The sequence below is a fragment of the Aplosporella prunicola genome, assembly GCF_010093885.1.
Source record: "Aplosporella prunicola CBS 121167 unplaced genomic scaffold K452scaffold_11, whole genome shotgun sequence".
Classification (NCBI taxonomy): Eukaryota; Fungi; Ascomycota; class Dothideomycetes; order Botryosphaeriales; family Aplosporellaceae; genus Aplosporella; species Aplosporella prunicola.
Window position 1 is genome coordinate 598,474 of NW_022983539.1, and position 25,557 is coordinate 624,030.

Here is a 25,557-nt window from a genome sequence, read left to right on the forward strand (position 1 = left end):
TTAAGAGAAAAATCTTTAACAAAAATAAAATTATTAATTTTTTTTAGAAAAAAAAAATAAAGTAAATATATTATAAAAAAGAATATACTTATAAAAATACTATTTTTAAAATAAAAAGAAAAATATAATTTAAAAAAAAAGTTTTTAAAATATGTATTATTTTAAAATAATTTCTAAGATATATTTTATTATAATATACTATAATATATATATATCTTAGAAATAACGGCTATTTACTAAGATATATATATTTTTCGTATAGTTTCTAAGATATCTATAATATTTCTAAGATATGTAAATAAATATATCTTAGAGTTTTACGCTATATATAAAGTATTTTATAACTAAAAATATATATCTTAGAAATAAATATCGAAAAATTATATATCTTAAGAATATTTTTATATATCTTAAGAATATTTTTATATATCTTAAGAATATTTTTATATATCTTAGAAATATTTTTTTTTAAGAAAAAGTATTCTTTAAAAAACGAATAAACTCCTAAAAAAATTAAAAAAAAACTAATAAATATTTATAAGAAATCGAATTTATTATTAAAAAAAAATATTCCTAAAAAAAAATAAGTTTTTAAATAAATATATTCTTAAAAAATAGATAGAATTTAAATAAAAAAAAACATATTATATATACTAGGATTATACCATTATTATTTAGTTATTTTTGAAAGCCTATTTCGATTTTTTTTAGATTATATGAAGAGTATATTTTAATTTTTTTCTTAGAATATATTTAAGAATTTTTTAGAATTTATTAAGAGTATATGTTAGTTTTTTTTTAGAATATATTTGCTTTTTTAAGAGTATAAATCAACTTTTTTTAAGAGTATATATTAACTTCTTTTTCAGAATATATTCTGTTTTTTAAGAGTATATTTATCTTTTTTTTTAGCAATATTTTTTTTAAAAAAAATAAATTACTAAGATATATAATTTTTTCGAGATAATTTCTAAAGTATATATTTTTTCTATAATATACTATAATATATTATTTATTTACAGGTGAAATATATAAAAATATATATACTATAGAGAGACTTTTTAGATATATATATCTAAGAAATACTATATATATCTTAGAAATTTTACGAAAAAAATTATATATCTTAGTAAATAGCCGTAGAAATAATATATGTATATTATTAAATAGCTATTATTAAATATATTTTAATATCTAGAGAGATTAGTATAGAGGTATAGCTTTTATATACTTTAATCTATAGTAAGCGTAGCGAGTAGAGATAGTAGATATAGTAGTAGTAATATTATAACTAGTTGAAGAGTATAGAACTATAAAAGATAAATTTTATAAAATAGTAAAAATAAATTTATAGAAATAAAAAGTTACGGCTACTTACTAAGATATATATATTCTTATATATTTCGCTTATAAATAAATAATATATTATAGTATATTATAGAAGAAATATATCTCTAAAAAGCGCATATCTTAGTAATTTATTTATTTTCTTTAAAAAAAAATATTACTAAGAAAAAATAAATATACTCTTAAAAAGAGTTAAAATATACTTAAAAAAAATCGAATATATTTCTTAAAAAAATTCTTAAAAAAGTCAATATATGCTCTTAAAAAATTAAATATATATTTAAAAAAAATTAAAATATACTGGTAATAAATTCTAAAAAAAAATCTTAAATACATTAAAAAAATTAAAATATATTTTAAAAAAGATAACTAAATAAAATATGTAAACGCCTAAAAGTAGAACTATATAAAATTAATCTCTTCTTCTTCTTCCTATAACTATAACTTAAATATAAGCTAGGAAAGCGTTATAACTTAGGGATTAGGCTAATTCTCTATAGCTAAATATTTAGAGAAACCTTAAATTCTTCTAAATTTTCTAAAGAATTTAAGTTTTCTTTAGCTATTTTAGAAGAATTCGAATTTTCTTTAGAAAAACTCGAATTTTATATCCTTATCCTCCTAAAATTTAATCTCCTAAAATTAATTCTATACTAACTAAAAGTTTTCTAGCGTTATCCTTTAGCTAGGCGATTATAGTAACTAGCTACTATTTCTTTTTATAGGTATTTAGTAGGAGGTTACCCTAGCTTTATCTTTCTAGTACTATTTTTATTTAGTTAGGTATTATCTAATTCTAGCTAATTAAATAGTACTAGAGAAAGAAATCTTTTAGAGTAATAAACTACCCTATAAGAATCGATTTTCTAGCTAAAATTAATTAAATCTTTAGGACTTATATAGTCTTAAAGTAGTAGCTAGAGCGTAAGTTTATTAATAGGAGACCTTATACTCTATAAAATCTTTATAAGAATATTCTTTTTTAAAAATATTTATAAGAAATTATAAATTTTCTTAAGAAATAAACCTAATTTACTATTCTCTTTTAGATAGAGACTATCTAGTATTAAGACTATTAAATAAATTAGTATATTTTTTTTTATAAAAAAACTTACTATATATAGTTTAATACTAAATTTTTACTAGGTATAATTAGTAAATCTTAACTTTATAGAAAATACTATATCGATTCGATCTTACTATTTCTCTATATAATATAACTAAATTCGATTTATTATATAGAGAATAGGTAGAGATCTCTCTATAGAGAATAGAGAGTTAGCCGATTCTAAGATATTTAATATAAATTAGCTAAATCTAGAATATTCCTTTAGTACCTAAATTCTTAACTAAGTATCTATAGGAATTTTATAAATATAGTCTATAGCTAAAAGGTCGATTTACGTAACTTATAAAAGAATTCTACTAAATTCTTATTAAATAATGTTATAGTAAAGCTTTCTTTAATTAGTATATCTCTTAAAAAACTCGAATTTTTAGAATATATTTTCTTAAGAAAAATTTATATTATAAAAAAGAGTAGTAATTTTACTACTAGTAAAAATAATACTAAGTATTTAGGTAAGTTTTAGCTACTATAGGAAGTAGTCTTTTTCCTTAATCTAAAATAATAGCTATTCTAATAGAATTTAGTATAGTAAGTTAATTTCTATAGGTGAAAATTCGCTTTTTTATAGAACTAAGAGGCTTTTCTAGAAATTAAAGGGATTAAACCTAATTTTCTTTATTTTTAGTATCTATAGCGATTCTAAAATAGATTAGAATAATATTATTAATAGAATCTAATATTATTACTATTAATAAATAGTAAAACGCGTTTTCTAGTTAGTTTCTTATATAGGTAGTATTAATTAAATTATACTCGCGTAAATTTAATATAGATACCTCTAAAAATACGTCTAGAGAAAGAAATATAAACCTATTTACTAGATATTTTAGTGTTTTCGCTTTTTTTTTTATAAGAGAATATACTCCTATACCTATTTTCTTTTAAGAAAATATACTCCTATTTTTTTTAAAAAGAGAATCTACTCTTATTTTCGCTTTTTTTTTAAGAAAATATATTTCTAAATAATTATTAAAAAAAAAACTTATTAGAATTCTTTTATTTCTAAATTTCTTTTAAATTTAGTAAGGCCTCCTCCTTTCCCTTATAGTTCTTAGAGTTTTTTTTTTAAAAAAAAAGGCTAAAAAATAGTTAGTTTATTTAAATAAAAATAAACTTTTAATAAAAAATTATACCTAAACTATTTAAATTTTTTTTTTAGTCGCTCTAAATATTCGAAGAAATCGAATCTTTAGCTCTCTAAGCTATCTAATATAGAACCTTTTTTCTATATAAAATTTACTTATTTAATTAAATTTATACTAGGCGAATTACTAGGTTATCTATAATAAATTCCTAGCTATAGGAAATAAGAAACTTTATTAAATTTAAATATTTCTAATTTTCGTAAATAGATTAAGGGTATATATAGTTTATAAGCCGTTTAATAATAAAAGATCTAATAGATATTAGTATATTTTCTTTAAAAAACGGAAATAGAAGTATATCTTTTTTTTTAAAAAAAAGTAAAAATATACCTTTCTTTTTTAAGATATATATTTTAAATAGATAGCTATTTATTACTAGATTATAGTAAATATAGTAAGATATTTTCGAATTACTACGTTTTATTTTCTATAATTCTCCTCGTAAGTTAATATAGAATGAGGCCTATTTTCTTACCTCTTCTATAGTTAGAAACTTAGTTTTAATTAAAAGTAGCACTATAGTCGATTTTTTAAATAAAAAGAGAAAGAAAGTTTCTAGTATTTATAGCCTAATATTAGGCGTCTATCTATTTAAACTAAATACTAAGCGTCTAGTTCTAAGTTTTAGAATTTTAATTATAATTAGACTATGAAATTAGTCGCGTAATTTTAGATTCTAGAATATAGATTCTAATTAAACTAAATATTTACGTATAGTTCTAAGTTTTAAGAACTAAAAATTAATTAAACTATATAATAATAGCGTAATCCTAATATATATAATAAATGTTTTTTATTTAAAATATATAACTTTTTTAAAAGATATATTTACTTTTTTTTAAGAGTTATATTCGATTTATTAAGAATATATTTTTTAATATTTATTTCTAAGATATATAATTTTAGTAATAAAATACTATATATATAGCGTAAAACTCTAAGATATATATATTTATATATCTTAGAAATTATACGAAAAAAATTATATATCTGAGTAAATAGCTAAAAAAGTTAAATAAAAATAAAAATAGTAAATAAAAGTTAGTTATTTATTTTTATATACTTACTATTAGCTCGAAGTTATAGTATAAATAATATATTAATAGAAAATATATAAAAAAATTAAAGAGTAGTTAGCTTTACTATATTAGTACTTTTTAAGAAATAAAAAATAGTTTAATGTTTTAAATTTAGCTTAGAATTTTAAGTTTTTAATTTTATATTTAAGCTTTAAATTTAATAGTCTAATATATATATTTAGAAATATTTATATAAAATTTATATTTATTTTAATAATAGCTATATATATAATAGTTATTATTAAAAAAAAAAACTTAATAAACTTTTTTAAAAAAAAAAGTCAATATTTTAAAGAAAAATCTAAATATATTTAAGAAAAAAAATAAATCTATATAAAAATAAAGCTTAATTAAAATAGCTAATAAGAAGTATAAATATAATTTAGTTAAAGCTTAGTATATTTTAGAGTAGAGACAATTACTTTTTTTAAAAAAAAAAATAAGAAAATAAACTTTAATATATTTTAGAGATAATCAGTTTTAAAAAATAAATTTTATCTTAGAAAGTAAACTTATAAAAACATTATATGATTAATTTAATATCTTAAGAATATAATTATTTAAAATTTATTTTCTTAGATATATATATTTTTTTTATTAAAAGCTTCTATACTATATATTTTTTTTTTAAAAATATATATCTCTTAAAAGATTTTTATTTTTAGAAAAAAAATTTTTTTTTAAGAATATATTTCGCTTTTTCTTTTAAAAAAAAAAGAATATATCTTATATTTTATTTTAAAAAAAAATTCTTCTTTTTTTAAGGATATATTTTACTTTTTTTAGAAAAAAGTAAAGTATAATTTATAAAAGAAAAGTAAATATATTCTTTTTAAAAAAAAGAGTATATTCTTAAAAAAAAAGTATAATATATTATTTAAAAAAAGCGAAATTTACTATTAAAAAAAGAGGTAAATAAATTTTAGAAATAAAAAGAATATAATTTTAGAAAAGAAAAATATGTATTTAAAAAAAAGTAAGAATTAAAATAAAAGTATATAATTTTTCTAAAAAAAAAACCTCGAATATATATTTTTTAACCTTTTTTTCTAGCAAGATATATATCATATTTTTTTAAAAAAATATTTTATTATAATATATATTTTAGAAATTATTTATTATATATATATATATATCTTTATAAATAGCTATATATTTTATAATAAAGAGTATACTTTTAAATATATAAGCTATTACTATCTTAATTTAATTTCTAGCTTTTTTATAGTAAGAAAAATTAATATTAAAATTTTTAGAAATTTATAAGTTTAAAAATTAAAGAACTAATAATTTAATAACTTTTATAATAAATATTATAGTTTTTTATTTACTCTAGATTATTTAATATAAGTTTTAGTTATTCTATCTTACTTTTAATTATCTTTATTATAATAAAACTTACTATATATATTTATTACTTTAATATAATAAAATATATATTAAATTTAATATAAACTATTTTATTTACTACTATACTCTATTTCTTTTTTATAAAATAAAATAATTAAATTTCTATAATCTAATACTATATTTAATATAATTATTATAAAAAAAAAACCTCTACTAATATTATATAGGCTAGTAAGCTAATTATATAGTTATTTAAAATTTTAAAATTAAAATTTTTATTAACTTCTACTAAATTTAATATCTATAAAGTTTATCTATATTATTTCTTTAAGACTTAATAATATTAGTCTAGTTTTTTCTAAAAGAAATACTAGTAATATATATATTATTCTTTTTAAAAAAAATATCTATAGTTTTATTAGTTTATTTAGAAATATTTATATTTAATTTTTATTTAACTTTTTTATTTATCTATTTTATTTTTTATTTTAATTTTTTATTTTATTTTATATAGTACTCTAATTTTATAGACTATTATATCTACTACTAAATATACTATTACTACTTATTTATCTTAGTAATAATTAATAATTTGAGTACTACTACTAATTGAGAGCGGTGTTTTATTTATTAAGCCTTCGAGCCGACGTCATCGGAGTACCCCGCGGTGGGGCCTGTCGGGTCCACTATGATATATAACCAACTCCGTTCATGTCCTTATGTCCAACTCAGCTACCAAATTCCAGTTAACATGGAGGACCAAGTCAACCATCTCGTTGGCAAGACATGGAGTAAGGACCATTAATTATCAATCACGGCAGAGAAGGTTCTTTCTCTGACGACCATCAGGACAATACCAACAGTTGCCAAAATCGCAACGGCTGTTAATCGGTGTGTCTGGTATTCCAGGCAGCGGCAAGACGACACTCGCAGCCATGGTTGCCTTGCGCCTCAACGAGCTTCATCGCGCTGAATCCCCTGGCGCAAGTGCTGATGAACCTCCAATTGCTGCATTTGTGCCAATGGATGGTTACCATCTGTCACGAGCGCAACTCGATGCAATGCCTGACCCTGACACGGCACATGCGCGACGGGGCGCAGCCTTTACCTTTGACGGCAAGAGCTTTTGGGAGCTAGTGAAAGAGCTTCGAAAGCCGCTCACACCTGAAAGCCAGACCTTATATGCACCTAGCTTCGACCACGCTGTCAAGGATCCCGTTGCGGATGACATTGCCATAGCACCGACGACCCGGGTCCTCGTATTTGAGGGTAACTACTTGAGTCTCGATAGAGAACCTTGGCGAGACGCAGCCAAATTGATGGACGAATCATGGTTTGTTGAAGTGGATTTTGACGTAGCCAGGGAGAGGCTTGTAAGCAGGCATGTCAAAGCTGGGATTGCCAAGGATGAAGACGACGCGCACAAGCGAGTCACCGACAACGACCTGATAAACGGCAAAGAAATCGTAGACGAAAGTCTGAAGGTAGACGAAGTGGTAACCAGCAAATATGATGCAGACTGGAGGCCGGAAGAACAAGGTGTAGGAAAATAGAAGTAATTTGGTCATGAAAACAAATGTCTTCCCATTAACGCCTCTGCATCCATGATCATGATATTCGCCTGACTCCGTTCACCTGTTTTATGCAGTGTAACTCCCGGTAGTCCAACCTAGGTCAGTCGTCTGAGCAGGTTCAATCCTTGGAGCTTTTCACCTTCTTCGCGACTCTATCTTCCTTCTGTTCGTCTCTCCGGTCGTCTTTTCTCTTGGCTTTCTTTTCCTCCTTGGTCTCTTCTTTTCCGATTTGCTCATCATCGACGTTGAATACCTTCCGTTTCTCTCGGATCTCCTTCTCCTTATTTAGGATTTCAGTTACTCTGCCCAGCTTGAGCGGGTCCTTGCGGAGGATGAACTTGAAATCGTCGACCTTGATCTTAGCACGGCGAGAATATGATGCGCACAGGGCGGCTTCGTGACAAGTCTCGATGACAAAACTATAATGCTCGTCAGCGCGGTGTTTCCATGGGCTCGCGAACAGCTGATGCGGCGTACTCGGTGATAATCTCATCCAGTACCTTCACGGTTTCGGGCAGTGGATTCCAGTCATCACCGAAAGCCACGAGGTATGCTTCCACTATAAGTGCGTCAGTCATCTGCGTTCATATAACAAAGAAATATTGGGCGCATACAGTCCCTGGTATCGAATTGCTGGCCCTTGTGCCGCATGCGCATCCGTGGTTCCGTCATCGTGGCAGGTCGCGACTGAAGACGCAAAGAGCCTTTTCAAGGACCGAAGTCAACAGCCATGAAGTGGTAGGCTAGGTGCGGCTGGTCGGGTGCAAGGCCAGGAAGGACTGCAAGCAGTAGGTGGTGTTGAGTTGCTGGATGTCGCTGACGCGCGCGTTACGCGAGTCAAGCCGCGCGCTAGTCTGAAGCCAAGACCGGGGAGGTCAACGTGGAGCTTGGATGCTCTTCCTCTCCCGTCAACAGCTCGCACTCGCGCTCGTATGTAGTAGTGCTGCGGGCAAGATGGTGGCAATTTCTTTTTCGACGTAAGCTTGCGCTTCTTACCACCGCCATCACTAAGCTGACTTCCCATAGCATCAAATCCCTCCTTATATTCTTTGGACCTGTTATTCTCCCCAAGGCCCTGCAGTTCTACAGGTCGATACGCGCATCCTCGCAAGGCCCTCATAGTCGCGTCAGGCCCATACCCTATGCTGTAGCAAGGTCGCTGAATTTGCTCTATGCTTTCGCCTTCTTTGCTATCCTCTACTCGCTTCCTTACTTTGCGCCGGAGAATGTCTTTTACGCGACGTCCTCACGCCTTCAAATTCCTACCGACACACTGTTTGCGCGGTTGCGTACGATTCACGAACCGACTGTTCTCGACCATACCTTGAAAGCCAAGTTCGTCAGCTTGGAGTCTAGGCTGCTATATTTAGCGTACGGGCCTAATGTCCTGGCCGAATGTCCGTTTTGCACATCCGACGAGCCGTCGAGCTACTTCTATTACGCGCTGCCGTCAATATTAGCTCCACACCTGCTCCACCTTGCTGTTCTGGGCGTGGTCACCTCTTCCATTGTTTCTGGCGCCGAAGGAGCCCGCTGGAGGACATGGGCCGCAATCGCTGGTGTTGCGTTGGCAGCCCTTGAACTTTGGATAGTAGGGACCTACAATCACAAACAGAACGCGATAGCAACCCGTTTGGGCGACATTGAGCCTTTCTATTGGCGAATGAGAACGATGCGCTACATCGGCATGGCTTGCGTTGACGGCTTGCTTGGTTTTGCACTTTACTTGACATCAACAAATCGATGGCTGGTCGTGCCTCCGAGCATTTCCGAGAGACTAGAAGAGAGCACAAGGATGGTCGAGGCTCTGAAGGGCAAGCTGGGAATGCTGGGGGCAATGAAGAATACCGTGGCCAGAGACAAGAATTTGCGAGAGCGGTCGGAGGCGTATTGGATGGATGAAGGTCGGCTCATGGGTGAGGTGCTCGAGGACAGGGAGGTCGTGGACGGCATGCAGAATGCGTTGGGTAGGGTCAATGTTGAAATGATAGAAAGGCAAGCAGGTGGTATGGCAGAAGGCATCGTTGGGCTCATGGAAGGAATGCGGCAAGCAGGAGGAAGTTGATGCAGTCAATTCTTTAGTAAGATAGCGACTTCACGGGTTTCTGGTCGAATCCGAGAAGCCCGATGGTTTCCGGCGCACATCAGCCTCATACGAAGTACAGTACTTCGTAATCATGTTCGATGTTGCTTTTAAAGAATGTTTCGAAGTGCGGCGGGGCGGCCGATGACGGCGCGTTTATCGATAGCGCGCAAGCCTTCATTTTCAGCGGCACATTGGAGTCATCGCCGGCGGAGCCATATCTACCGCCGAGCCCATTACTTACGAAGTACAGTCGCGAGCACAAGAGAGTCAAGAATTTACGCCGAAAACTTATTTTCCACCTGTCTTAGCCAACATCATGTCTACCTTTGGGCAGCACTTCCGCGTGACGACGTACGTATCTCCGCTCATCGTTCAAAAGCATTGCTTTCAGCTACGGGGCTGACACTGCGTATAGCTATGGCGAATCTCATTGCCTTTCGGTCGGCTGCATCGTGGATGGATGCCCTCCTGGCATGCAGCTCACCGAGGGTGACATTCAGCCTCAGATGACGCGCCGCAGACCGGGACAGAGTGCGATCACCACGCCGCGGAACGAGAAGGATCGGGTCGAGATACAGTCAGGCACCGAGTTTGGCGTGACTCTGGGCACACCGATTGGCATGCGCGTCATGAACGAGAATCAGAGACCAAAGGACTACGGCAACAGCACGATGGACCTTTACCCCAGGCCAAGCCATGCGGACTGGACCTATCTGGAGAAGTATGGTGTGAAGGCAAGCAGCGGCGGTGGTCGGAGTAGCGCGAGAGAGACCATTGGTGAGGAGAAAACCTAGTCCTCGAAGATCAACGGTTGCTAATTTGCCCTCAGGACGTGTTGCTGCTGGAGCCATTGCGGAAAAGTATCTGAGGGAGGCATATGGTGTTGAAATTGTGGCCTTCACTGCCTCGATTGGAAAAGAATATCTTTTCCCCCCTACACCGGATCACCCAACAGCTTCCACTAACCCAGAGTTCCTTGATCTGTTAAACCAAATTGATCGCCCAACTGTGGATTCCTTCCTTCCCGCGCGCTGCCCCAACACCGAAGCCAATGAGCGCATGGAAAAGCTCGTTGCGGAGTACCGTGACCGTCAGGACAGCATAGGAGGAACGGTTACGTGTGTCATTAGAAATGCTCCCAGCGGTCTTGGCGAGCCTTGCTTCGACAAGCTGGAGGCGATGCTGGCGCATGCTATGCTTAGCATCCCTGCGACCAAAGGTTTTGAGATTGGTTCTGGGTTTGGAGGTTGCCAAGTCCCAGGATCTATTCACAACGATCCCTTCATCAAGGCGCCTGCCATGCCGCCCTCCGCGTCTGGCTCGAACTCTCCAGTTCCTCGTCCCAGGTTGACTACCAAGACGAATAACTCGGGTGGTATCCAGGGCGGTATCACCAACGGCGCTCACATTTACTTCACTGTAGGCTTCAAGCCGCCTGCAACTATCGGCCAAGCTCAGACGACGGCAACGTATGACGAGGCGGAAGGTACCCTTGAAGCCAAGGGTCGGCATGATCCATGCGTCGTCCCTCGTGCTGTCCCAATTGTCGAGTCGATGGCCGCCCTCGTTCTCATGGACGCCGTACTTGCACAGCAGGCAAGGCAGTCGGCGAGAAGCATGCTGCCGCCGCTGAAGCAAACCGTGCCGGCAACGGGCAGCACAGCTCAAGCATGAGGCAATATAATGGATAGCGGATGGGATCAATTTGCGTGCCTGCTTACTGGGGACGTGAGGGAGAATCTCGGTGATTACCCTTCGGAGGCTCGCTGCGAAGTTTTCTTGGTTTGTTGAGCGGGTCGTGGAGGGTGTGTGGAGCATGTATAAAGTTATGAAAAGGCGCATGGAAATTGCCCCTATAGACTCCGCAAGTGCTCACTAGAGCGACGCTATACTCCGTACTAATACTCGAGGACGATCCATCAAGGTTTTGGCCAAGCGCGTTTTGTTCCCGGGAGCAGGTCACCGATGACGGCGGGCATTAGGCGAGGAGAAGCTGGATTAGGTCTACCTACTGTGTACGAGTAGAGTCAACCATCACATGCCATTCCCGTAGTTATCGGAGTCTAGCACTGATCTGGTTCGATAGTCGCTTCGGACCGGCTCGCCGTGGCTACACGTAACTTAACCAATTAGCATGAGAGCACTTGATAGAGGGACGTTGCCTGTGACATGCGTGCAAAGTCCGAGGGGTTCCCTTTCTCGGGTGATGTAAACCTCTGGACAAGCGTCCAATCAACATTGGTCAATCAGTGCTTGCCACTTCCGAGCCAGAAGAGCTTGGGAGCATGGGCGGAACTCGCCGATCAGGTCGTTATTGAATGAAATGCAATGTTCCTGAAGGCCGTTTTGCTGGTTTGAACTCGCATGCTGCTTCTGTTCTCTTACGCTGATGCCGCCCCACCCGTTCTGCATGCTACCTGGGATCGACGAGATATATTTGCCGAGGCTCAGGCCGGACTCATTTGCTGTCGTCGTATTTTTGCTTAATCTCAGCAGTTTTCTCAATCCGCTACCGGTCGCCTCATAATGGTCCCCACTCCAACATGGACAAGAGCTTAGCGCCCAATGCCGTCCGCGGAGGGGGCCAAAATTCTGAGCGAGACACAGTAAAGGAGAAGAAAAGGAAATGTGTTCCCTTGGCTTGCACTGTGAGTGTGGTGCACCGCGCCCCTTGTTTCAGTCAGTTGAGCTGACAACCGGGACAACAACCTAAGGCCTGTCGCCGGAGAAAAAGCAAATGTGACGGAGCGACTCCATGTTCCTCTTGTTCAGCAGTCTACAAGACCGTGTGCAACTACGATGCAGACAAACCTTCCACTAAGAAACGAAACTTTGAAGAGCATGAGACTTCAACGCCAGAAGCGCTCAGTTCGCTGGTCACTTCCTTGAAAAGCCTTCCAGAAAATGAAGCGGCGACCCTCATTAGGCAGATCCAAGGTTGCGATAATATCGAAGCACTGGCTAAGAACCTGCAAACCGTCAACCTTAACCAGGCTCGATCCGACTCTCAAGGACGGGCCGCCCCCGCTCCCGAAAACGTAGTCAAGTCTCATTCCGATGGCGTCAGGCGTTATGGTTCCACATCAATGTTTTCTTTCCGGGCCGAAGATATACAACAACAGGAAGACAATTGGCAGGTACCTACCGAACCTCACCATGGAAACCAGACCTGGACGGCTGTTACGACAGACATTGAGTTCGTTTACCATATACTCAGGCTCTACTTTACGTGGAGTCATCCATTCCATCCGGTTGGACTTAAAGAGCTATTCTACGAGGCGTTCCAGGAGGGAACCACGCGGCACTGCAATGCTTTGTTGGTGAATGCAATATTGTCTTATGGCTGCCACTATTCAGACAGACCAGAGGCACGCGAAAACCCCCAAGATCCCCGCACAGCTGGCAACAGATTCTTCGCTGAAGCTCAGAGGCTCCTCCACTGCATTGAGACATCCTCTATTCCCACGGTGCAGGCAGTTGCGATTATGAGCTTGAGAGAAATCTCACAATGTCGTGACAGTAGTGGCTACCGATTAATTCGACAGTGCATGGCTATGGCGATAGAGCTTGGTCTTCACCTTGCTCTTCCTCCTGAAGAGGAAGCAAAGCTGGACTCGAGGGAACTAGTAGACCGTAGTTTTGCATTCTGGGGCTGTTTCGTTATCGACGTGTAAGTACTTTGATTTAGCGCTAACTGGAACGAACGATTATATGTCTACTTGCATCACAGACTCGAGTTACTAACATGTTTGGCTAGTCTTTGGGGTCTTTGTATAGGGCGTGTTTCTTCCCTACCTAGTTCTGCCATCACCCTGGACAAATCTACTTTGGCGAATTATGTCGAGTCACCTGCATGGGAGCCATATAATGATTCGACGGCCGCAACACCGGCAACGATACTGTTAGGGCCTACGGTGCCCCAATTCCTTTATCACTTCGCAAGTCTTTCAGAAATAATGAACGAAATGGTGTTCATCTGTTACGCCTCTAAAAGCCAAGCCACGTCCGCAAAAGTGCTATCATGCTGGACGAGCTATCAGTCCTGGTATCAAACACTTCCACGAGAATTGAGCCTAGATGTGAAACATCTTCCAACGCATACGGCACCTTTACCACACGTTCTGCTTCTTCAGTAAGCTACCGCTAAAAGGGTTACATGTTTTATAACAAAGCTAACATTTGCAGTATGTGCTATCATTGTTGCGTCCTTCAACTTTTCCACTTCTTTGCAAACGTCATACTTAACAGCACCAACCTCAAACCGCGGGAGATACGCAGTCAGTCTGCAGGGACAATCTCAGATATCATGGGAGTCTACCGAAACACGTATGGTGTTCGCTGTGGTGCGCAGTTGACAATGCATGTCCTCATATGGGCTTGTATCGCACACCTCCATGACTGCCCTTCGGAAGCTGCGTCTCGTAAGCTTCTTCAGGGGATAGAGGACCTCTACGGAGTATCCACAAACCACCCGTTCGCAGCGGAGTGCGTCATGATCATTCATCGTTATGCGCAAAAACTCAACAAGTCACTCCCCGTGGGCGCATCACATATTATCACTTCCATACAATTTGGATTTACGAAGGCAGACAACAACCCTGTCGGGGTCTCATCGAATAACCTTTCCATTGCAAAACCTTGGAGTCGACAAGGAAGCAAAGTGTATCCACTGAGTATGAAAGGAAAACTCGCAATCGACAATTGCGTCCAGGAAGAAACGACCAATGTTCCGGGTAGCTTTGATGTTAGTGCCTCTTCGGATTCCAGCACGCCTCCAGTACTGCCATCTACCGTGTTTTTCAATCCACAGGGCGTTTTTCCAGCTTATTCCCTATCTCCAATGTCGTTGCAAACACAGAGCTTCTCTTGGCTACCACTTGTGCAGCCAGAAGTATCTTTTTTCCCTGGTTTGGAATCGAGTTCTCTAGAGCTAGGATCATCTAACACTACGCGGACTGCCTCAACACGAGGCTCCATGTTGGATCAGATACAGGGATATTCGAACAACACGGATACGTCTTTCTACGAACATCATCTTCAATGCAGCTGGCCACAAACCGAATATGAACACACTATAAAAGATCGAGCTCCAGAGAATGAATGGGAAAGTCATTCCAAAACCAGCGGACGCGTCCCCGACCAAGATCAATTGCACCACGGGGACTACAATTCCTGCAAGCCACACGATCAAGCGACCTCTGTATGGAGTGCCCAAAGCACCTCACAGATTACAGATATGGATCATGATACCAGTGTCCATCGAACGTGTACAGGCTATGCACCAAGTCAGTGGTACCCCTTAAGACCTGGTTGATTACCACCATTCTTAAACATGCGCTTGGTATCATGACCCGCACCTCATCTTTGCTCAAATAAACATTAATCGGTCCAATTTCGCCGCGGGGTATTTGGGCCTGTCATCCAGCCAACAGTTTTCCCTCCCAAGTAGCCGACCTGACCAACAACAGGTGCTGTCAGTGCTTCTATGACGGGCCCCTGGATTTTGTCGCGGAGTGTGACAGAAAAGTTAATATCTCCCCTGTGTTGCTTGGAGACATTTAAATGTATGGCATACAGGCCAGAGTCATAATGGAGACTCGATTATTGACAGCACATAATTGGTCATTACTATATACATCTAAGACGTGAGGAGATACTCCAATTTACACCGGAAACCTGTCCATAACACTTGGCTTTTACTGATAATAGTCTTAATCCAAAAACTTGTACATGGCCGCTTACGCGAGCATTCGAAAGTACATTAGGAATGATTCAACAAGTATCTTTTAACATCTATACTTGAGTTAGGATGCGTAGTAAGGACCATTGTTATGTCTTTGAAGAAGATAAAACCTCACGCTTCTTCTCCAGCTGCACAGGAACGGTTAGATGAAACATAGACAAGAAAGATCCAATCACCTGACAAAAGGCAGACTTGTTAACCTTTCAAAGTAGGAAACTGGCAGAATGCGTATTCTCTAAGACAGCTTAGTCACAATTCTCGGCTTCAACGCTTTGCTCTCCTGTTGTATCAACCGACGTACAGCTTTTGGCTTTGCTTTGAGCAAATCTCCGGCTCTACATATTCGTAAGTCCGTCTAGTTTTTTTCTTTTTTTTTTTTTTTTTTTTTCAAACAGATCTTCAAGATCTTGACTACTCTTTTAATGGGCCTGGATAGGCTGATTTGCCCTGGGAGAATAACGCAGTACCTATAGTTTGTTGCTGCAGAGACAAAAGGTGTGTTGAGTTTGATTAGTAGTCATCCAGACTTCGACGACTGAATAATGGACAAGAAAACAACTCCCAAAAAGTGAGTCGATGCTCAGATGCTTCTTAGTGAAGAGAGCACCAGTTAATTGCTACGATGACTAACTAACAGCGTTCTCCGTCGGTTTTCACTCCTTTACTGGCATTTTGGCTCATTGACAGTGATCGACCGGACGGGGCTCCGGGCCCATCCGCGCTACCCAATCAGCGTAGTCTCGACCTTCGTACGCACTACGAAGGAGTTCGTTTTTGGTGAGGAAGCGGTCCACCAACTCAAGCCAACTTCAACTAAGCGCAGGCAGCGACCAGCATACAAAATCTCACTGGATTCTTATAATGGAGTAGAAAGCAGTCTATAGAGCCTACTGCTATTCTTTGTTTTTAAAATTATCCGAAGTTCAAAATTTGGCGGGGGCTTAGCGTTGTCGCACGCTTCCACACAAATAACGAACTCATTCGTACAGGGTGTAGCGCATATTGGAATGGGGCCGTTGTGGAGTAAGAAATGTCGATGTCGCAAACAGCCCAAGTTTTTGTATATGTGGAGGCAATGAATTGCGACTCAGAAGCCTAGGCACAGACGCCGAATTCCAATCCAATGCGCATACAATCTGTATTGTGTGTAGCCGTGAGTCGCAGATCAAACCGATCGGAGCACTTATGATGGTATCGGCATAAATTTGCCGGCGGTGCTTGCCAGTGGCGAACTATATTCAGCTGTAATCTCGATGACCAAATTCTCTCTTGACTTGCTGCTCCAGACTCTAGCACAACCCACCGGTCCTTCTGCTCCAAGCCAACAACAAGAAAGCATTTGACCGTCCACGATCTGGCATCACTCATTTCCATCTTTCAGCCTCAATGGCGATGTGCCGCCACATACTGCAAAATTCGCCTTCGTTGATCGCCCGTGTTTCGTGCGGGAGTATCAACGACACTGACCTCGCTCGCAGGTCCTACCAACAAGCGAATTCATTATCGTTCAGCGCCAGTCCCTACAAACCTCTCCCGTCACTCAGACTGTCTCCAGTCTTGCGATATCCTGCGGTTCCCTTGATCTGTAAGAGAATATATCTGGATAACCAAAGCGATATGCCGTTGCCAACTTGCGACACATCTGGCATTAAGCGTTACCGACAAGGCCAAGAATCTGTTTCCGCGATAGCGTCGCTTTAAATCAAATCTGTGTGGCGGCCCGTTTACTGAGATCGGGTCGCGCCGTCCCGTAACCCCATCGGAATCCTGCCACGAGGCGCGGATGTAACCGCACAACTATAAACAGGGACACCGCTGCTATGTTTCGCCAAGGACACCATAAATCGACGACAAGAACCGAAGTTGCAGTGCGTTGGCAGTAATGGGACGGTGGGCGTCGGTTGGCCCGTGTCGGGTTTGCTGGCATTCTGTAAAGGTTAGCTGGCTTGCTGGCGAAGCTCTGAAGATTCGAATAATAAAAACCAAAAAATCTTCGACGTCGGCAAGAGTGTACCGTTGTACACGCTTGCACAATCTCAGGCCTCAGCGCATATCGTTCGGTGTTGAAGAATTTTTGAACCGTCCGGTGATTAGTGTTTTTGTGTATCAGAGTCGAGAACTGCGCGGGACATGGTCGCTCTACAGTGACACCTGAAGGCATCCATCAGCGTCAAAGCTACTCCCTAGACTGCGTGAACATCAGGCCATGACGTGTTCTTGTCAGATCGTCCAACGCGTTGTTATCCCCAACCCATGTTTGAACTCATTCCACTCTTCAGTGGGTTACTTGATTTTGTACGACAGTTGACGGGTAGCGGACGGTGGCAGCATCGGGAACGCCGTGGGTGTAGGAGCCGTGTAGCGGGCGCAGTGTCGACGGCTCTGCTTTGTGGTGGGTGGTTGCATGCAACCATGGGTATGCCTCTCGGCTTGTCTCCAAGAGGAAGCCAGATGCGGGATTGGGAGGGCTTTTGACAACAAGTACAGAGGCCAGCGAAGTGAAGAGTAGGTCGGCACTAGGTTGGTAGACAGGTTTGTAGCAGCCGCGTTGCCGCGCAGATTCCACATCGGGGTAAGGGCCACTTTGCGGTGTGCTCCGACTCCCATTCATTGTTGTCGGCCGGCAGATTCCTGGCCCCCTGCTTATACGAAATCACGGGCATTTGCTTACCGCCAGCTCCCCTCCAAGCTAGTTAGCTACACCATGATTGACGCGTGCCGCGCTAAGCACCTCAGTCACCCAATCTCGCCTGCACTAGATCTTCAGAGGAACAAACGCTCGCCCCCGCCCTACACACAAGAGGTAAGGCCACCATCACGCCTGGTACAGCAGCTGGCCAGGCTCACGATCGCCGACGAGCACGTGCGGGCTGCTTCAGTTTAACGCTGTGAAGGAAGTGGGTCTGGGGGCTGAGGAGGAAGTAGGGTTGAGTGTCGACTTTTGGGGGAAATTTTTTTAAAAATAAATAAAAAAGAGAGAGAGGAAGAGAGAGAAAGAGAGGGCGCGAATGGAGAGAAAGAGGAGGAAGAAGAAGAAAAAGAAGAAGAAGAAGAAAAAGAAAAGAAAAGAAAGGACAAGAAAAAGAAAAGGAGAGAAAGGCAAAGCATTCAAGAGGCATTCAAGAGGCATTCAAGAGGCTCTTGAACAGGTAGATAAAAAGATGATTGATGGGACGCCTAGCCGCGCATGCCGGCGCCAAAGCGGCGACTCGCGAAGGACCGGGGGTGTAAGCGCGGGCGGAGGGCTGGCGCGCCAGCTTCGCAACAGGCGCCCGGCAGCGGGAAAAGACAAAAGGAGCGGCCACTCACTTCCCTCCACTACTGTTGCTTCGCCTCTCAGCCGCCGCCGCCCGCCGCAAACCCCCCCTCATCTTCGGCTAAGCGCGCAATGCGCCAGCGCCAGGACCGTCTCGATTGATTGTGCTACTATCCATGTCCCCCGTCCCTCGCGCCGGCTTCACCGCCGTCAACGGCCGCGAGTCCCCCGCCGCCCCGAAGCCCAACGGCGCCCCGACAAGCCCGTCTGAGGGCCATCCTTACCCTCCAGAGCCCCGCCCGCTAAGCCCGGCCAAGCGGAAACGAAGTCTTCTCGACGACGACCCAGACACTCCCTTCCCATACGGCCCGCGTCGGAGGTTTGCCCCCGACTCCCCCGATTCCGAGTCGGACGACGCCTCTCCGCCCACCGGCGCCCCGGGCCAGCACCATGCCGACAACTCCAAGGACCGTGAGCCCTCGCACCCGGAGCCTGAACACGTCGACTCCCCGCCCCGGCACCTCCCCCCCGGCCATGGCAATGACGACGACGGCCCGGACGACGATGCAGCCCGCCCCGCCGACGGCTTCGACATAACACGGGCCGGCGTCCAGGTCAACCTGAAAAAGAACAGGAAGAGGGTGCGTGCGCACTCCGCGAGACACGTCTGCACTACTCACGCCCAGCCAGGCCTTTGCCAATCGCACCAAGACGGGCTGCCAGACCTGTCGGAGACGAAAAAAGAAATGCGACGAGAAAAAGCCCGAATGTAGGCCTAACGACTCCCGGCTCCCGCCGACATGCTGACCGGCGTACAGGCAACAACTGCATACGAGGCGGCTTCGTGTGTGAAGGCTACCTCACAAAATCAACATGGACCAGGCCGGGCATGACAAACCACTTCTATCTGCAGTCAAAACTTGATTACCCTGATTATTTGGGCCTGTATCTGAGGTTAGTGCTTCATCTTTCGCTGCGCCAGCCCGAGACACGGAATAGCTGACAAAGAATTAGACAAAACCATGAAGCATTGCCGGAGTCCAGGTCTCAGCAGCCCATGAATGGCGCCAGAGCAGCAGCAATTATTGAAGAAGAGCGCAACCAAGCAAACTTGCAGAGTGCCTGGAGGCTAACGGCGCAAGAGACAGCTCGCCCCCCGTTTGCACAACCTCATGCTTTCAGCAACGAGGCCTTCAGGGCGAGTAGGCCATTGGAGTCAGCACTAAATGCTAGATTGGATTTCATAAACCCTGTTAGAACTGATCAGCCTACGAGTTCTCGTCCGATTTCTCCAAACCATGAGATGCACGGGTCGGTAGCCTCCGCCCATGGAGTTTTCCTTGAAAGATTGCAGTTGACTGACCCGCTGCTATAGCACAGAGAAGACGCAAGCCACCGTGGGCCCACAACTACCCCTCCATCATCACTTGTCAAGCACACAACCAGCTCAGTTAACATCGTCAGTTCAGTTGCCCCAGTCAGCGTCATACACACGGCCAGCCCAACCACCGCAACCACCGCAACCACAACCGCCCCAGACGGCCCCGACGACGCAGATAGCGCTGCCAACGCCGATATTACAGCCCACACCACCAGCACCACCATCGGAAATGGCGCCACCAGTGCAACCGGCACCAACTCTACGGCCGGGGTATACGGTGCTACCGCCGCAACCACTTGCGGAGAAGCAAATTATGCGTAAGGGTGAGCTCTACCTGTTTTCCAACCCACAGCTCGTCGAGGATCGTGACTGATGCAAATCAGCGCTACGTGACTTTAATGATGCGGAAGCCGATGGATTCAGCCCGGAAGAGCAACGAAGCATGTTGCGAGCAATCTTGGACCCTCCAAGCACAAGACCGCCGAATGCGCCGGCGCGCGGTTACCTGGGCAAGGACGTCTGCGTCGATGCGCCTTTTAGTTGCCAATACGGATACAACCTGTCGATCGGAGACGAAGTGACTATCGCGCAAAAGTGCACCATTGTCGACCCGGTGGCCGTGACGATCGGGGCGAGGTGTGTGATTGGGCCGAACGTAAGCATTTACGCCGGAACGGCGAGCACGAACATGCGTGATCGGAAGGGCGTGCACGGGGCAGTCTATGGGTGCGCGGTGAAGATTGAAGAAGGCGTTTTTGTGGGAGGGGCGGCGGTCATCCTGCCGGGCGTGACGATTGGACGAGGGTCGACGGTTGGGGCGGCGTCGGTCGTAACCAAGGTACGCTCGATGCAGCATTGGGGGGCGTTGACTGACAAAAGGGCCAGAATGTGGAACCGTACACGGTGGTTGCCGGCAACCCAGCGCGCGTAATCCGGTCCGTCTGGCAGCCAAGGCGATATCTGAACGAGGACGGGATGTATAGGTCGGCGACGCGCGCGAGCACCATGGAGAGCCAGGAGGGAGAGTTGTAGAAGGTCCATGTGCCGCAAGGCCGACGGCAAGCGCCAAACAGCCGAGCCGCCTCCCCCCGCGTTTCGGCTTTCGGTCGCGCGTCACCTCTCCACCGACCACGACTCTCACCACCTCCATCCCGTCTACGACCACACCACAACCATGGCCTCCCCATGCTCGAGGGTCGCCCGCCGCCTGCGCCCACGCACCGCCCTCTTCTTTCCCGGTAACCTCCCTCCGCCTCGCTTGCTGCATGCCGAGTGTTCATCCCGCATCCGCAGGCCAAGGAGTGCAGCGCGTCGCCATGGCCACGCCCTGGCTTGAAGCTTTCCCGCGCACCGTCAAGCCTATCCTCGACGAAATCGACTCGACTCTGAACCTTTCTCTCGCCCGTCTCATCGCCCATGGCCCCAGCAGCACCCTGACTGCTACGGAGAACGCCCAGCCCGCCATCATGGCTACCTCGGTCCTAATCTTGCGCACACTCGAGTCTGAGTTCGGCTTCAAACCGCACGAGCGCTGTGATTTCACCCTGGGCCATTCCCTCGGCGAATTTGCCGCCTTGGTCGCCGGCGGCTACCTTTCCTTTGCCGATGCGCTGCGTTTGGTCCGTAGACGAGCTGAGGTCATGGCGCGCTGCGCCAAAAAAGCGTCCCATACCATTGGCGGAGGCGAAGTGGGAATGGAGGCGCTGGTGTGCGAGAACGAGGAGCACATGCATGCGCTCGTTAGCGGCGTGCGCGAGTTTCTGGGCCACTCTAGCCCGGGCGCCAAGCAAGACAGCGCTTACGACGTACCCGCCGTCCAACAGGTATCGATAGCCAACATCAACAGCAAGAACCAAATTGTGCTCAGCGGAAGCATCGAGCGCATTCGTACGCTGCTTGCCCACTTGCGCCAGTTCGGCGGCCATGACCCACGCGCTGTGAGGCTCAAGGCCGACAGCCCGTTTCATTCACCGCTCATGAAACCGGCCGAAAAAGAGATGAGGCGCATACTAGATACCCCATCCAAGAGTACCGGCGAGGACATTATCTCTTGGCCCGGTACCATATCTTGTATATCCAATGTTACCGCCCGCCCCTTTCGGACGCAAGTGGAGTTGAAAGACTTGCTAGCCAGACAGTGCGTCGAGACAGTAGATTGGTGGGGCTCGGTGAGGTATCTGGACAAAGAAGAGAAAGTGCGTAGGTGGATTGGCATTGGGCCCGGCAAGGTTGGACGCAACCTTGTTGGTAAAGAAGTAGGGATGAAAGGGCCGGTCAAAGGCGGCGGCGTTTGGGGCATTGAAGACCCTCGCCAAGTAGAGGAATTGATGAGAGCCTTGGAAGAGACGGAGAAGGCGGAAGAACACGAAGAAAATGATTGAGGGTCACGCAAAAACGTTACTCCTACCAGGGCGCACAAGACAGGCATCTCCGTTCAAGCGTGAGACGAGATCCAATGTCCGAAGTTTATTTGAAAAGGGTGGCATCAAGCATTCCAAGGCGGGCATGGCACCAAACGGATGCTAAATGGCCATGCTTTCCTAAATACCGTTCAAGCCACGTGTCACGACGGTTCATTGCGCTCTACCACCCATCACATAGTTCCCGACTGGCGCCATGTCATGGCCATGGTGCTTCTTATGGCGCTGCCACATACAGACCAGCATCTAACGGTGGTGAGTCAGAGGCGGATTACAAGCATTGCGCAAAGCGACAAACTCACCAACTTGGATTTTTTGTCCTGTGATGGACGTATTCTTTGCCAGCATCACAAAGGCATTCGCACAATCTTGGAGGTCGGTTTCCTTTTTCAGAACTGAGCGTTCCTTCAAAGATTGGATGCGCTCTTCGCCGTATTTGTTGCCCTAAGTGGCTATTAGTGGCTGAAATTGCCGAGATGAAAGAGTCGACGGGCAGGAGGTCGGGGTGTTGGAGAGTAACGACAGAAGATGGAGGAAATAACTGGCCACTGGGCCGTTGATAACGTCACGGGTGTGGCTTGTGAATCCATACCCATTCTGTTAATAGCAGGCCCGGTAGTACGGCATTGATGCGGACCTTTTCTCCTTGAGAAGAGGCTAGACACTTCATCAAATGGAGCTGCGCTGCTTTCGTGACAGAATACCTGGATCGTAGACCACAATGAGCAGAGACATCCATCAAATGTCAGCAATGGAGGCGCTACTTACGCCATTGAACTACCAGCTTGAGAGACGCCCTTCAAATTTATTTGTCAGAGGGGCTTTCTCGATGCCTCCAAAACCTTTCATTTGCTACGAAGGAAACTTACCGCTACTGATGATGTGATGAGGAAAACGCCGCCCTCAGGGTTGGCACGGAACGTTGGCAACGCAGCACGCAGTAAGGCCAGCTTTCCTTTTACGTTGACAGCCCAGCACTGACATACCAATGAATGAGCAGACTGCGACACGGGAACGTGCGTCGGCGTAACTATACCTTATCCCAGTCATCTTCGCTCAACGCGTCGAGGTCTTCGAAGAGAGCGAATTTGGTATAACCCTGTATGCTCAGAAATAGGGTAAGTGAAGGTTTCGTGTACTCTGTTGTCATCGCTGGCTTGCTTCAAACACAAACATCTTACGTCTGTCGCCGTCAACCGAGATTCACCGTCTAGCGAGACAGGGAATGATACAAACAGTCCCTACGGACTACTCCTTGTCTAGCTAGAGGCCCAAATCCTAGATTTGAGTAAAAGGTTTTAGTGCACTCATATACTATAAACACCTTGACTGGATATCTTCTTCCACTCGGTACAAGCGTCATTATCTCGTTAGGCGGTGAATCTTGCTTGACGGTGACGGACGTTAGTTACGACTGGCGCAGGAAAAAACATACCGCGTTTCCGATTATGATGTCTATTCCACCGAGAGCATCGATTGTCTGTTGGACGCAACGGGCGCATTCGCTGGCAACACCGACGTCCTGAGATAAAGTCAGAGGTCATGGGTTCAGGGAGAAGTTACGGACTCGGGCTTTAATCTCCAATTCCCGGAATGTCTAGCCTTCGGCCGACCTTGCTCTACCCATGACCATCACTCTAAGCCCTCATTGCTTTGCTCAACTCTTTCATCGCCGAGAAACTTAAGGGGTATGTCAAGACGGAAGGGTGACTCTCTTACCGCTTGAACAGCTTGCGCTCGAACGCCGAACTCACTCACCAACGCCTCTGCCAACGCCTCTGCTGGCGCGGCCTGCGAAGCGTAGTTGATGATGACATTGGCGCCCTCCGCAGCAAAGACACGGGCAATTGCAGCGCCGAGGCCTCTGTAAGGTGCGTAGATAGCGTTAGTACTATCCGCCAGCGGAAGCAGGGTAATGATGGCATGAAGGCTGCTCTCGCCGTCTCATCATACCTTGAACCGCCCGTGATCAGCACGTTCCTGCCCTTGAGCTGGTATGGCATCCTTTCGAGTCGAGATACGGACTGTTGTCTGGAGAAGTCTGAAGGATGTAGTGGGGAAAGGCAGGGCCACGATCGACAGGGTCCCTCGGCCTTGACCTACCCCGCACACACGCAGACAGGCAACCCATGTCTGTGCTCGGCTGCCAGAACCGAGAAGGACCCTGATTGAGGCCACCAACGCACGCGTCCACGCCCAGAGAAAGCTTGACTCGCTAGCACACAATGTTGGTTATTGTTTGGAACGACACTAAGACTACGCTGGCGGAGATGTCTTTATCTTCCCCAGATGCATTATAATACACGCCGGCGCTCCTACTCTGCGCAGCCAGGCCACCCCACTATCAGCAACACCCGTTTCTGCTGCTGCTATTCGAGCCTCCAAAGATGCGGCTTCAACCCGTAGCCCGCTGGGGAATAACCAGAAAGAAGCTGTCCCCCACGTCCGAGGGGACTTTCTACCCAAAACAAAGAAATTTGCAGCTCGCAGAAAGCGCTGGAGCAGTCCTCCCAAAATAAATAAAAAATCCAAAACAGAAAACCGTTGCAGATCAACACAAACAGTGACAAAGAAAATGCAAAACAAAACGGACAGTAAATCCAAACCGACCTTTACCGCTTTTTGCTTGGAGCGGTAGGACTGTTGTAAGAGAGTAGCAAAAGAGAGACACAAAACACCCCAAAATTTCTAGGTACGCCCAAACTCTCCAACGCTGAGGACGCAAAGAAAAACATCGCCCAGAGGGATTACCAAAGGGCGAAAACAAGAAGAAGAGGAAAATAGAGATCGAGCTAGACGTGTTGCTGCTCGATCGACTCTGTTGGTTACAGAGAAAAACCCAGTTAAGGGCTCCAATGCTTTTTGTGAGAAATTCCTCGACAACAGTGAAACTCTGTTGCCGAGATTTTTACGACTTGTAGGAATAGAGAAACGAGCTGTATGATGTGGCGGCCTTAGCCTTGAATGCAATTCGCGGAATGCGAATGCCTGTGCCTGAAGAATCTAAATGCTGTAGGGAAAGTCGACAGTGATCGTGGAGGTTTCGT

At 43.0% G+C, this 25,557-nt stretch overlaps 7 protein-coding genes across 7 annotated transcripts; 5 read left to right on the plus strand and 2 right to left on the minus strand.

Moving 5' to 3' along the window:
* Positions 1-6,801: 6,801 nt before the first annotated feature.
* On the plus strand, positions 6,802-7,603 carry K452DRAFT_226618 (uncharacterized protein; the record flags this gene model as incomplete). The annotated part of the gene is made up of 2 exons (XM_033536839.1): positions 6,802-6,841; positions 6,900-7,603. The coding sequence occupies 2 exons, from the start codon at positions 6,802-6,804 to the stop codon at positions 7,601-7,603; spliced, it is 744 nt and encodes a 247-aa protein (XP_033398238.1).
* A 139-nt stretch (positions 7,604-7,742) lies between these two features.
* On the minus strand, positions 7,743-8,296 carry K452DRAFT_226665 (uncharacterized protein; the record flags this gene model as incomplete). Its single annotated transcript, XM_033536844.1, has 3 exons — positions 7,743-8,043; positions 8,102-8,183; positions 8,239-8,296. The coding sequence occupies 3 exons, from the start codon at positions 8,294-8,296 to the stop codon at positions 7,743-7,745; spliced, it is 441 nt and encodes a 146-aa protein (XP_033398239.1).
* A 239-nt stretch (positions 8,297-8,535) lies between these two features.
* Positions 8,536-9,765, plus strand: K452DRAFT_249304 (uncharacterized protein). The gene is made up of 2 exons (XM_033538131.1): positions 8,536-8,601; positions 8,651-9,765. The coding sequence occupies exons 1-2, from the start codon at positions 8,579-8,581 to the stop codon at positions 9,687-9,689; spliced, it is 1,062 nt and encodes a 353-aa protein (XP_033398240.1). The 5' UTR covers positions 8,536-8,578; the 3' UTR covers positions 9,690-9,765.
* Positions 9,766-9,918: 153 nt separating this feature from the next.
* K452DRAFT_249308 (uncharacterized protein) lies at positions 9,919-11,851 on the plus strand. The gene is made up of 3 exons (XM_033538132.1): positions 9,919-10,061; positions 10,126-10,487; positions 10,540-11,851. The coding sequence occupies exons 1-3, from the start codon at positions 10,027-10,029 to the stop codon at positions 11,382-11,384; spliced, it is 1,242 nt and encodes a 413-aa protein (XP_033398241.1). The 5' UTR covers positions 9,919-10,026; the 3' UTR covers positions 11,385-11,851.
* A 255-nt stretch (positions 11,852-12,106) lies between these two features.
* Positions 12,107-15,382, plus strand: K452DRAFT_358292 (uncharacterized protein). The gene is made up of 4 exons (XM_033546181.1): positions 12,107-12,358; positions 12,425-13,380; positions 13,468-13,842; positions 13,896-15,382. Exons 1-4 carry the CDS (start codon positions 12,254-12,256, stop codon positions 15,022-15,024), a joined length of 2,565 nt encoding a protein of 854 aa, XP_033398242.1. The 5' UTR covers positions 12,107-12,253; the 3' UTR covers positions 15,025-15,382.
* Positions 15,383-18,885: 3,503 nt separating this feature from the next.
* On the plus strand, positions 18,886-22,471 carry K452DRAFT_308186 (uncharacterized protein; the record flags this gene model as incomplete). The annotated part of the gene is made up of 7 exons (XM_033543135.1): positions 18,886-19,350; positions 19,400-19,478; positions 19,528-19,663; positions 19,724-20,020; positions 20,085-20,413; positions 20,474-20,928; positions 21,074-22,471. 7 exons carry the CDS (start codon positions 18,886-18,888, stop codon positions 22,469-22,471), a joined length of 3,159 nt encoding a protein of 1,052 aa, XP_033398243.1.
* Positions 22,472-22,599: 128 nt separating this feature from the next.
* K452DRAFT_20218 (uncharacterized protein) lies at positions 22,600-24,565 on the minus strand. The gene is made up of 9 exons (XM_033536053.1): positions 24,464-24,565; positions 24,230-24,374; positions 23,946-24,032; positions 23,547-23,609; positions 23,380-23,487; positions 23,279-23,307; positions 23,103-23,214; positions 22,813-22,954; positions 22,600-22,756 (listed from the first exon to the last, which is right to left on the minus strand). Exons 1-9 carry the CDS (start codon positions 24,511-24,513, stop codon positions 22,728-22,730), a joined length of 765 nt encoding a protein of 254 aa, XP_033398244.1. The 5' UTR covers positions 24,514-24,565; the 3' UTR covers positions 22,600-22,727.
* Positions 24,566-25,557: the final 992 nt, after the last annotated feature.

Bases quoted from the DNA above. Each gene is read 5' to 3' on its own strand.
- K452DRAFT_249304 (XM_033538131.1), top strand. From the start codon at position 8,579: ATGGTGGCAATTTCTTTTTCGAC. The intron at 8,602-8,650 runs GTAAGCTTGCGC...GACTTCCCATAG, and splicing joins GTGGCAATTTCTTTTTCGAC to CATCAAATCCCTCCTTATAT.
- K452DRAFT_249308 (XM_033538132.1), top strand. From the start codon at position 10,027: ATGTCTACCTTTGGGCAGCACTTCCGCGTGACGAC. The intron at 10,062-10,125 runs GTACGTATCTCC...CACTGCGTATAG, and splicing joins CAGCACTTCCGCGTGACGAC to CTATGGCGAATCTCATTGCC. The intron at 10,488-10,539 runs GTGAGGAGAAAA...ATTTGCCCTCAG, and splicing joins TAGCGCGAGAGAGACCATTG to GACGTGTTGCTGCTGGAGCC.
- K452DRAFT_358292 (XM_033546181.1), top strand. From the start codon at position 12,254: ATGGACAAGAGCTTAGCGCCCAATGCCGTCCGCGGAGGGGGCCAAAAT. The intron at 12,359-12,424 runs GTGAGTGTGGTG...CAACAACCTAAG, and splicing joins GTGTTCCCTTGGCTTGCACT to GCCTGTCGCCGGAGAAAAAG. The intron at 13,843-13,895 runs GTAAGCTACCGC...TAACATTTGCAG, and splicing joins CCACACGTTCTGCTTCTTCA to TATGTGCTATCATTGTTGCG.
- K452DRAFT_20218 (XM_033536053.1), bottom strand. From the start codon at position 24,513: ATGCCATACCAGCTCAAGGGCAGGAACGTGCTGATCACGGGCGGTTCA. The intron at 23,610-23,945 runs GTATGTTTTTTC...CTGAGCATACAG, and splicing joins ACATCATAATCGGAAACGCG to GGTTATACCAAATTCGCTCT. The intron at 23,308-23,379 runs GTAAGTTTCCTT...ATAAATTTGAAG, and splicing joins TCATCACATCATCAGTAGCG to GGCGTCTCTCAAGCTGGTAG.